Here is a 12,436-nt window from a genome sequence, read left to right as displayed (position 1 = left end):
ATCAAGGAACTTGAGCAGCTGCAGGTCCCACATGGTTTCTCCTGTGTTAGCATCTGATCAAAGGCTGCCAATGAATAAAAAAAGGTCCGCATTATATTGGTTAGTAACCTCTTCAATCCATGTGGAAGTAAAATAACAACTGGAGTGAACTTGAATTGTTAAGTTTAGATTTTGTTTCTGCAGCATGTAGGTCAGCAATGTCCCTACGTTTTATGTAAGACCGAATGTGTTGCCTTAAAGGGATGGGTCACCCAAATTACTCTGCCTTACAATGGCTCTTTTCTTCAGTGCAGCGGGGTGCACAGCAGAAACAGACTTTAGCTGTTTTTGCACTGTGCTGAGTGGCTAGTGGCTTCTTCTGATGCACCTTTATCTGCTAACCATGCCTGGTGCCATAATTTGTTAAGTAAAGCAAAAAAAGGTCAAATAAAGCCACTCTTGGAAAACATTTAAAGATGACAGAGTTAATGAAATACTGGAACTGAATGATTTAATACTGTGTTTATGTCTTATTATTGGTAACAATTCAGAAATATAGAAATTGTATGACCACACTTGTGTTGCATAAGTGAGTAACTTAACCAGCCTTTATGTGGTACAATTGTATTTTAATAAATACTGAAGCTAATATAATTGTTCTGTTTTTTTTTTTCTTCCAGGTTTCCAAACAATGTACTTTTTACCAGTGCCTCTGGTGAGCTTTGGAAAATGGTTCGAATTGGAGGGCAACCTTTAGGATTTGGTGAGTATTTTTGTTGCTGTAGTAATGGATAGAAGCAGGCCACATGCTACTACAGATTGATGCCAACAAAGCACATGTTCAAGTATCAAGATCAGCGTTGTCAGAACTGGTTTGACAACCATCCCAGTGTGTAGTTAACAGTCTTTAGCATTAAAAAGGTGGTTCACTTTTTACCAGGGTAGATTGCCATACTAACTGCAGGTTATACCTGAGATAAAAGATTAACAGGTATGAAACCACCACTGAAAACTGTGTCACTGTTCCTGGAAGATCTAAAGTCTTTATCTAACCCTAAACAGACAATAAAAAAAGACTATTTCCAGGAACTTTTTCCTGTTGCCTTTAATGTATGATCCTAAAACAAGACACCTATTTGTACTTGTAGGTTAAACCTATGTTTAAATTATATTTTTTGTATTCATTTCTTTTTTGCTGTGAGACCATTAAACACCAGGGCAGCAGGTGAAAGTACAAAACTGCACCTGTCTTACACACACCTGAAATTTCATGGAGTAGTAATAATCTGTCAGATTCCCCCCGTGCATAATGCTGCGATACTGAGAAGTCTGTGAACTTACAGTTATTTGTATTTTTGTCGGCTTTCCTTCCTGGCTTCAAATAAATGAAATTTTATTATTGCTGACCAAATATGTGGGTGTAATCCTATAGTTTTCCTCCCAGACACACTCAGACTGCTGAGACAAATCTGCAGCAGCTGTGTTGTTTTATAGTTTTCCTTTGTAAAGTCGGTAGACCTTCTCATTTTTCTGTTTGGTTAGAGGCTTATGTTAGTTGATAACCACCTTCATATAACAGCTTACCTGAGCATCAATAATCAGGCTAAGTGAAGCCTTAGCAGACAAAAAAAAAAGCCAGAATTTCACAAGAAGACCTCAGACCTGGCTGCTCTAATCAGGATAATAAGTGTTATCATGATTAATGTGTATTGTATTTATCAACATGCTTTAATGAGTTGTAGAGTGGTTGTGGGGCCTGTTGAGAGGTTAAAGAGTGTGTTTTTAATGGTCTGCAGATGAGTGCGGCATCGTGGCTCAGATATCAGAACCGCTGGCGACGGCTGACATTCCAGCTTACTACATTAGCACCTTCAAGTTTGACCACGCCCTGGTAAGAAACAGTTTCTACTGCATATGTTTGGTTTGTAATCAACTTGTTTGTAATTGTTGGGCTGTTTGGTTAGTCTAACCAGTTCATGACACCATGATAGACTGTATATAAAAGATGGACATGCATAGCACATCTGGGTCTGTAGAGTGAAGCCAGTGCAAAGGTGTCTTTAAACTTGCATTCTTTCCAGTGGCCAACAGGGGGTCGCTTGTCTAATTTGTATAGAAGTCTTTGGGAAAATGGCTTTGTGACTCCAGTAAACTCTTTCTTATTGACTTAATTCACTAGTTTCAAGTCAAGATTTTTAGTTCTTGCTTTTCACTTCCAGAAAACCTTCAACTCGAGGCTTTAAGAAGACACTAGGCACTGATCGTAGCAACTACGTCCATCTTTTATATACAGTTTATGGCATCAGCATAGGCTCTAAGCAGCTGGAGAGAAACTGTTTCAGCTTTTTCAGATGTTTTTGGGGCCATCAAAAACAAATGAAAATACAATCAGAAAGTTCTAATCAGTTACTTTGCGTCTTCTTCAGGTTCCTGAAGAAAACATCCAAAGTGTCATTGGCGCACTGCGGACTGAGAGTGCTGCACAGTGAAGGAAGCTGGAGAAAGCGATGACGACTACCATCTCCAAAGTCATTTTGTTTAAAAAGTTTATCATGTCCAAAAAGTGCCAAGAGCTTGCTAGCGGACTACTGTGGGTCAACTCTGAAAGGAAGGACGGAGGGAGAGAGGAGGGTGACAGTGTGTTAGGGAAGCCTTTGTTACTCAACCATTTTCTTCACCCCCCCCAACTACTCTTTGCCTTCCTTCGTGCCCAAGTCCCCTCCACCTCCACGCTCTGGTAGTTTTTGCATTAGTTTACCAAACTGTCTCTTTTCTTCTCTAAAGCTGCTTCTTCCCACTCCCTGACCCTCCTGAGCACCCTACTGTATTAGTTACATAATTCCTCTCATGGAAAGATGACGAATGTACTCTCAAAGCAAAATAATTATTATATATAGTTATCAAATTCTCCTTTTTTGTTTGCTTTGTTTTTCCACAGGTCATTTTTCTCAGTGCCAACATGTATGAATGCCTAAACCGATGCCTTTGTCTAAAATACTGCACATGTGCAATTGAAGGAGACAGCCAGCGTTGGCGCTTGTTTTTGCTTTTTAGTCATCGTTGAACGTGTTTTAATCATCGATCTGACTATTGAAGTCCCCCAGACTTAAAATCAGTCTGGCGAAACGTGAAGTGAATCATTTTTTTTGTGCATTTAATAAGTTACATCCATGCACACTGTGAGCAATATGATCGACGGGCCAATCAGGATCCGTAGATTTGATTATTTTCAGCGATTTGGCTGATAGGCGTCATTTTTGTGAGAGGTTGTTGATTTATTTGATTTTGGATAGGATATAGAAAGTTCCCAGTTGACGTATTCTTAATAACTTCTCCCACAGTGTCACAATCAGTTCAAAACGTCTCTGAGCCATTCCCATCAGCCTCTTCTGCACACTGTTTGTTACCTGAAATGGTCAACATGGTGCTCATTAGACCTCTGAAACACTATCACGTGAGCATTACAACCACTCCCACACTAACCACTATGTGCCAAATTTAGGGTCAGTTTGCCACAAAATTAAATTTAAGTCTGTACCGTCTTGTGAGGGTTTTAAATTAGCTCTAAATTGTTATTTCTCTTTGTTCATATTGTGTCAGTTAATCTAATTTAAAACATAAAAATTGCACACTGAAATCAATCTGGGTTTTCCTTTTTTTATGGAGGGTCGAAAAGTGTTGATTAAAAACTCCATCCAGCCATTCTCTTCCACTTATCCTCCTCATCTTTCAAACTGAGTGAGTATTAATCAGTGGACGTGAAGAAACTGATTTTAATTGGTTTAGTTTGTATTAAAAAAAAATAAGAATACAAATTTAAAAATGCAAAAAATAGCCATTAAAAAGTGTAAAGCTGGGCATACACTGTGATTTTTGGCCCATTTTGAGACTATTTTTCACTCGTGCGACCGTCTTGGGGATCGGCCTGAGTTTAGCCTTAATCCTGTGTCGTGGATTGTGTAGTATACCTGAGAAGCGATTAACACCTCACTTCATGTTACCAAGCTAAAGGTCACGTCAGAGCATCCTGACCTATGAATTTCTAACCTCTGCGATTCAGTCACACAGTTTGAGCGCAAGCTGAATAACGCTACTGAAAGAAATCGCACAGTGTATGCCCAGCTTTAGTAAAATACTCAGTGCAGATCTATACCAGGCACATAAAATTTCAAATTACCTTTACAATCTTCCTCGTACCCAGAAATATATCTGAAACTCCAACTGATATTGATTCGATTGATGGATTAAAACAAAAAAAAAACAAAAAACGAAACCCCGAAGATAATCTTTTGAGGTGGATTCGTGATCCCACCACATCGCATTAACTTTACAATGCAGGTCTGTGTTCAAAAGTATGAAAGTAGAGGCTGCGGGGGGACAGGAGGGAGCGGCTAGCTCCACCCTGTCAATACTTCAAATAAGCGCGTACCAACAACACTGAACACGGTAAAAATAACAGAAGTTCCTCCACGAGCATCTGTCTCATTTAAAGAAACCGTTCACTACTAAATAGTTGCTTTTGATGGCAATCGTACCAACAGCATGACCCGTTTTCCAACCTTGTACTGCCAAAAACTCTCATGTTTGAGAGCAATTACGCCGACACTTTCCAGTAACCGTGTTGCTCACAGTGTGCATTGGAGTGAGAAACGCTGAAAAGATTTGCATCGACACTAGTAATAAATTACTGAGCCACTTCCATGAGCTAGAATAATGTCAGTGCAAGTGTGCTAACATAAGCTACGGTTCACACAGGGGAAGGAAGGTTACACTCCGAGCCCTGGTGTCCATTTTGGTCTTGAAGCTGCCCCTCTCCTACTCCAGTCTGCACTTTAATGCAGGTCCCACCCCCACAGACCTGCTGTACTGATGTGAACCCAGAGAGGGCTCTTTTCTTTAGCTAGATCTTGTCCACATGGAACGATTTCTGTTGGTATTAACCGTTGGTGATGATGTTTTTCTTCCTTTTTGTTTTCTTCTCTTCACACCACCTTCCACCTATCTGCAGCCTCTCCTCTGATCACATTTGATTAGTAGATAATCTGTATTTATCAGTGTTAAAACATGAGGAAGGTGTTATTTCTTCTGATTGCATTTCAAAGAGAAAGCCTTTCATTTTGAAGCTTCTTTTGTGGGGAGGGGAATAAATGAAAAAAAAATAAACTAGCTGTTTTTTGAGCTGCTTGCGTGTTCACTTTTCACCCATGTGTCATTTTACTGTATTTACTTACCGACAGAGGGGCTGTGTACTCGAAGCAATAAACTAGTGATGTCGCCTCCCAATCTTGCCTTCAGAGCTCCAGTTTAGCTGTGAATGAGACATTTTTTTAACACAAAAATGTATGAAGTGTAGCAGCCATGGATGAATTAAATTAGTGGATATCACATCCCCACTTGACGATGCTAAAGATCCGTGATGACATGCTGAGTCATCCCCCAGGTCTTGCACTCTTCACCTCTGAGTCAGGCTGGCTGGTGGCAGTTGACTCTTTTATCTGCCAACTTAACTGCCCTGTTAGCATTAGTCACTGAGTGGTGGTAGCTAATGCAAAGAGGGGACAAATTTTGTCTTCATTGCAGTATTTATTTATTTTGCTTTGCATTTTAATGAGTACTAAAATGAAGATAAAATTGCGTGTTCAACTCTCAGGGGTGCAGTTTCTTTGCATGATAAGGACCAGCATGAGGGCTGCCACAACTATGGGATTATCCACACTAGGAGAGCGCTGACTAAGCCCAAAGCACATGCGACATGTCCCCATGCTGGCAAAGATGGCTTTTGCACAGCATTACACACTCCTCTCCAAGTTTAGCATCCCAGTTTCGACAAAGGTTGAAGAATGGTCAAAAACCACCTGCCCATCTTCCCCGATTTGGTCTTTGAGCTAACGGCTTCATGTAGCAAAACCACTGTCTATCCATGTCACTGTACAGCACATAGACAGTACAGTGGAGGCTGGCTTAGACAACCCACCGCCTGTGGAGCCATTCCACAACCATGGAGTAGATGGCCACTCAGCACTTCCGACAAGCACCGCAGATTTTAAGCAACTTAGCTGGAGATAAAGGGCTCAGGCAGATAACTGCAGATGCAATGAGCTCGGTCACTGGGCTGCAGATGTACCAGATGATGTGCCTGGCAGAGAATTAGTCACTGGTTGGTTCCCCCAGGCAGCCAACTGGACCTAGCAGTGCCATCTCTGGCGGTGTGTGCTCCAGTCATTGAGATGAGAGCCTCCAAGTCAAGTTCTACACTAGCTGACCAGGACCAGAGTCCAGCTACAGGCCTTCACAGAGACCAGATGCCTAGAAAGAAGAAGCCTTAATCCACCTACGTTTTGTTCAGCATACACAAATGCTCCTTCATTGCAACTGTTAAGTCTGGGTGCATTAAAGGCTCTGACAACAAACAGACTTTCATGCCATTTGTCATTGTTCTGCTCCAATAAGAGTGCTTCCAACAAGCTGTGTGACTGTACATATTTCCTTGTGCAAATCAATACAAAATATCTACATTCAAACAATTGCAAATCATCAGTCTGCAGGTCACATAAACCAGATCAGGCAGGTGATGTCTTTCTCCACAGACACATGGGAGGTTAACGGTGCCTCACCTACAGTGCTACAAGTTAGCTGACTGCCTGCTCACCTCGGTGGCACGCTTGTGCCCTCTTTCTGTGAGTGGCGAGAATCATTGCTGCAGGTCACCAGTTAGCATAGAGCACCAACAGTTTTTCTTTGCTTCAGGGTTTCAGAGCATATTCCTCGAGGGGAATGGTAATCTCATGGACCCCTTATAAAGGGGTTCCTGTGAGGGATATTCATGATGCATGTAGTTGGTCATCACTGCATGCTTTTGTTTGGTTCAGTCTGCTGGACACGACGGCTCCTTCAGTGGTTAATTCGATCCTTTCTCCTGGGTCTGCCACGCTGCTCTATGGGGAGCGTGTAAATGTCTCTTACTGCAGGAGCTGTACAGAATGACCAGACTGAAAGGGAACAATGTGTTATGACTATAACTTCTTATGTGTGAAAAACTAAGTACTTCCTATGAATCAGTAGCTTCTAGAATCACTAGCTTTTATTTTTGCACCGCTGGCACTGCTGCGTGTAATCTGAAAAACAAACATCGTGCAGACCAGAAGTGAAAGACGTCAGTCGTGTGCCTGCAATGACCCGCCAAGCGCAAACAGCAGCAGTGATGCTATCGAGATTTTCATCAACAGTATTTGTTGCATCATTACGACAGCGCTCCAGCAGGGGTTTGTTTTCCACTGGTGAAAAGACGATTTTCAAACCCTCTCTGGGGTGTGACACACTCTGAGGGTTAATAAATATATATTTTAAAAAATAAAGATCGGTGTTAGTTTGCATTTGAAAATGAACATTTATTCCAGCAACTCTGAAGATCATTATAATCCTAGACTATGAGTCATAATGGTTTTTGTAACTCCATGATCCTTTATGATCTGCTATCTCAGAAAATGTCTTCAGAGAAGACAATTTGGGATGTTTTTTAATGTTTTTGGCAATGTTTCGGCCTTTTCTCAAAAGTAAAACTTTCTTTCTTTACTTCTTTGTAAGAAGGAAAGTTAGGACAGATTCTGTGAAATATGCCTGTACATTTATGCCCCCCAGAGCATGAAATGTAGTCACTTTGGATTCTTACTTCTAGCTTCACATTTCTATAACTAATTTCTGATGTCAGGAAAGTCAGTCTAGTACAGATAGCCCAACACCTAAATCTCTATGTAGAGAGTAAAAGGTTACAGACCACAACAAAACACCAAAACGTGCCATTTTGAGTAGCAGTACTGGAAGATTTCCTCTGAAAATTCCCACTTTTGTGGAGAATATACAGAGAAGGGAAAAATGGCAAGATTTTACAGGCTTACACGTGTAGGCAGCTCAAAGGTGCCAAAGCCTACAGGTTGTCAAATGGTCACAGTGTCGTAGGCTGTACACATGACGTAGCGCACAAAGCTAACATCCGCTGTGACATCAGAAGGGTGCACGCATTCCGTTCAAAGCCAAATATCTCCATCTTTTATGTACAGTCTTCAGGTTACATCTAATGTTTGTTATCAGCTCATCACGAGCCATTAGCTGCTGGTCACATGAGAGACTTAAGCTACACAAAAGAAAGATATAAGCCCAAGGCTCAAGTGTTCCCGCCTAATCTGAGCCAGTGTAGGGAAAACCTCATCATGAGCTGCTATTTAGGTGGATCAACATTACTGACACTAATAAGTGTTTATAAAGTTATAAAACAAAGGCAGTTTTCTCACTGATTTCTATAAGAAATGGACTTCTTTTTGCAACGGGAGCCTCCTACTGGCCATTTCAAAGAATGCACTTCCTCACTGGCTTTACTTTTCAGACCTGGAAACCTACATCCATCTTATATATACAGTCTGTGGCTAAAATCTTTTTTTTTTTTTTTTTTTTTTTTTTTTTTTTTTTTAAAGTGCATTGCTCTCCTCTCACCCCACTCTTCCATTCTTTGAACTTGATGCTAGCCCACACAGGTGCTATAATGAATGATCTATAGATGAATGATCTGATTTAAATTAGAACTTAAACACAGAAAACACATTAGTGCACACCCTACCTTTCCCTTGGTCCCTGTCTTCCTTGCTGGGCTTTTTCTTCCACAATGCCCACGCTCCACTCCAGCCTGCAGAAAATGGACAGCAATTGACAGCAGGGAAGACTGCAGGTATATCAGTTGTCTGTATTATCTGACCTGAGTAAACAAAGCAGAGAACAGCCAGGCCCTTGTTGCTCTGCATGGGTGGGCCCCACACCACCACCACCTCCTCCTCTCCTCTACTTCAGCACACAGAAGGGGAGGAGAGCTCATCCAGCTGCAGAGACCCTCTCTGCAGAGCGGGGTTATAGGAGCAGACACAGTGTGTTAGTGTTTCCACTTATCATGATCATTTTACACCTTACATAATCTCACGCTGCTCGGCACGGCAGTTCACTGACATGCGGTGGAGACGCTTGCTCCTCAGCTCCCACTCACAAAGATTAAAATTGCAAGCTATAAGTCAAACAGAGGCATCTCAGTGCCGCTAATTGAAATGCATCACTTTCATTGTGCAGAGCTGCAAGGTCGCATGGTGGGAAATCTCCACCCACAGAAATGACAAATCTAAACTTTACGGGCGACACATTAACAGCAGTGAGTCAGTGCTTCATCTAGACCAGGCTGTAATGGCAACAACCACCACACATTTTCCTACGGGGCACTTGAATCACAACACACACACGGGTGTCACCTTACAGGGCTTCTGGGTAATAAAACCCAACATTTCTTTTACATTTCCCTGCAATATTGACCAACAAATCACACACTGTACTTTTTTCAATTGCAGAGATGTTTGTGGCATCTAGTTATCATGCATAAGACTGGATGTGGTTCATTATATACAGTGTCATGTGTCTTTTGAAGCCTCAAATTTGGTTAGGGTGAGGTTAGACTTGAAGGGCATGTGCAGAACACAGTGCAGCTTTCAGAAGGTAAAGAACCAGACACAAAAACATAGTTTTGGTTCAGCATCATCACAGATGTTAGTGCTGCACCTGGTAAATTGTTCATGACTAAGCAAACTTGTTTGGGATTGACCAAGTTAATCTCCATTATGCTGTCACCAACTGTGACTATAATCATGCGGACCCTTCTCACTGTTCCACAGGTGCATCTGTGAAATAATGCCTCCTCCTAAACGCCAGATATGGGTCAACTCATCACATAATTTGAATGGGATATTAAAAGTGGTGAATGAAGTTTTCCTCTCAGCCACGCAAACCAAAGCTTCTCCTGCACGTTCTCAAATCCTGCTCTGCAGACGGTCGCAGGTCGTACGTTTTATGCTCACTCTGTAATTTTGCGTAAATACATTTCCGGGCTCTTCAGAGGGCCGTCAAGTTGTCATAATGATGAATGGCCCAGAATACAAGAGCTCAGCAAAGAGAACAAAGCAAAGCAGTGCACATCGGGCTGACTTCAGCAATACTCCGTGTTCTGTGAGAATTAACGTGTCCATCATGTTGATATCAGGAAACCCGAGTTAGAGTCGAGGTTAAAAATCAGCTTAAAGAGCACGTGTGAGGAGTCGGATCAAATCAGGTAACAATTAATTTTATGGGTTCAATTCTTACAAGTCTTTCTTTCCTACCAATTCATCCGTTTTCTAAACCGAAGTTTGTTTCACTGTATAGAAAACAAAGATGTGCCATTTAACAGTCAGGTGAACGGATAAGATTGCACGACGATTAAAATTAGTCACAGTTTGCCAGTTGTTTTGATTACATTTTTAACACACAAAATTTAGTCTAGAACATGTGTTTGAAATACAGCCACAGTCATAGTTATTCTTTATGAGTCTGGGGTTTTATTGCTGTTATGCTTTAAGTAATAGATTTATTTTTAAATTAGTCAACATTCCAGCAATTAAACCTTTTAACTATTAGCTCTGCAGATTCAAACTTGATACAAATGTTACAATGTAAACTGGAGGTGGACCAATTAATCACCGCCTCCTTTAGCTGGAATTACAGTCCTTTAAAATGTGTTCAATTCACTTTTATTTATATAGTCCCAAATAACTACAACAGTGCCCTTTATATTATAATACTTTTTAAACCCTTCAATATTAGAAAGAACCCCAAACAATGAGACGATCCCCTGTGAGCAAGGACTTGGCGACTGTGTGAAGGAAGAACTCCCTTTAAACAGGAAGAAACCTCAAAGAGAAACAGGCTCAGAGAGGGGGGGGAGCAATCAGCTGGGGGTGAGGTAGGAAGGAAGGCAGCATGGGAGCATTTATCATTTATAAGTAAACAAGCAGCTGTTTCAGCTTCAATATTATCCTGACTCTTACATGTTTATATGATAGATGAATTGTTAAATGGGGGAGACTGCATACATGTTGAAAAGTGTGTTTCAGGAGCAGGTTGTGAGTGCATCCAATTTGTGACTCGTACCGTGATGATGAAACTTCCAGGCAGGAGGAAAAGAGGAAGTCAGAGAAGATTTGTGGATGTAGTGAAGGAAGACATGCAGTGCACTGGTGTCACAAATCTCAAACAGGATTTGTTTCTTCAAATTTAAGCTTATTGTAACTGATACTTCATCTGACGTGCACCTTCCTAAAAATGTAACCACACGTTGCATCCATTCAGTACAGTCCAAAAAAGGATGGATAAACTCAAAAACAGGAACTCGTCTGCCAACTTTAGGCAGCAAAATTGCAGAGCAATGTAGCCAGACCAAGCCAAAGTATAAACGCAGCATCAGCCACTCTGTAGGCTCAAGATAGGTTTTAATGCAGAATTATTTACCCAGCAGCAGCTGTATGTAGGGATGGGTATTGATAAGATTTTAACGATTCCGATTCCATTTTCGATTCTGTTTAACGATTCGATTCCTTATCGATTCTCTTATCGATTCTTTTTTTTTTTTAAAGGAGAACACTAAAGTCGATTAGCTTAGAACTTTGTTTTATATCTTCTCTTTGAACAAGATAGAAATTTAGGAGTAACATGGCCTTACAAACCCAACAGTGAGATCTTAAGAGATCCAGCCTACGGCTCTTCAATGGGGTGTCACAGGGTCCCCAGGAAAAAAAATGTATATGTAAAATAATAAAATAAATATTCTCCTGTAGCAATAACAAAGTTTAACATAAATTATTCTGTAGCAATTACACAAGAATATCCAGTAATGTCCCTGCCTACAATTAAACACATTCACTTACCAAAGTGAAATCGGGGGCATGTGCTGTGGCAAATGGGTGCAAGCCTTTGACCACAAACTTAGACACTGCTCGGTGACATTCGTCTATCCTGGCCTGAAAGGAGACGCTGCCGGTAGACTGCAGCGACAACTGCCAGCATCTGAGCCAGCCAGACTCTGTCTCTCTCATCATGGTTATCTAAATGCAACGCACAGTAATAGCAGGTTTTGTAATAAGGTAAATCGCGCTAACATAATATGCAATGCTAATTGATTAGTTACCTGCAGTATTAACGGGAGAGGACGTGGAAACGCTACCGCTGCTGCTGGGTTGAGCTTCGCTAGTCCGGAGCGGATCAAAAACACGACATTCGTTGAAAGCAATCGCGTGTTTTTTGAGCAAATGCTTTTGCATGTTCATAGTGTTTCCTCCCTTTGATGAAATCTCTACTTTGCAAGTATTGCACGTTGCCCTGTTGTCATCCTTTCTCATAAAGTGTAACCAAACTTTTGAGCGTTTGTGCCGCTCAGGCGCCGTGTTTCCTACTGGGTAAAAGACGCTACTCAACGTGATGACGTCATTCGGGGCGACTGGAATCGATAAGGGAATCGTTTTTAAAAGTGGCAAACGATTCCAAGGAATTGAAACAGTGGGAACCGGTTCTCAACAAGAACCGGTTTTCGATACCCATCCCTAGCTGTATGTCTTCCTCC

General features: G+C 41.3%; 1 protein-coding gene and 1 long non-coding RNA gene across 3 annotated transcripts in view; one reads left to right on the top strand and one right to left on the bottom strand.

Annotated features, from left to right (window-relative positions):
- castor2 (cytosolic arginine sensor for mTORC1 subunit 2) overlaps positions 1-4,533 on the top strand; it is a 26,754-nt gene extending 22,221 nt beyond the window's left edge. For both annotated transcript variants that reach the window (XM_085421276.1, XM_085421277.1), the window contains exons 8-10: positions 660-742; positions 1,776-1,870; positions 2,406-4,533. In XM_085421276.1, coding sequence (XP_085277402.1) covers positions 660-742; positions 1,776-1,870; positions 2,406-2,468 — 241 coding nt within the window. In that variant the 3' untranslated portion in view covers positions 2,469-4,533. The remainder of the gene's footprint in view (positions 1-659; positions 743-1,775; positions 1,871-2,405) is intronic.
- Positions 1-12,436, bottom strand: part of LOC146661188 (uncharacterized) — a 24,062-nt gene extending 11,626 nt beyond the window's left edge. Inside the window, exons 1-4 of the long non-coding RNA XR_014913577.1 lie at positions 12,005-12,436; positions 11,745-11,921; positions 8,591-8,656; positions 5,211-5,287 (exon numbers count right to left, since the gene is read on the bottom strand). This is a non-coding gene — a long non-coding RNA (uncharacterized LOC146661188). The remainder of the gene's footprint in view (positions 1-5,210; positions 5,288-8,590; positions 8,657-11,744; positions 11,922-12,004) is intronic.

This window comes from Rhamphochromis longiceps, linkage group LG10 (genome assembly GCF_057381845.1).
Source record: "Rhamphochromis longiceps isolate RC_006_pf linkage group LG10, R_longiceps_female_GT1.1, whole genome shotgun sequence".
NCBI lineage: Eukaryota > Metazoa > Chordata > Actinopteri > Cichliformes > Cichlidae > Rhamphochromis > Rhamphochromis longiceps.
The sequence above is the reverse complement of the archived record's forward strand: the minus strand, read 5'-3'. Positions and strand labels throughout refer to the sequence as shown.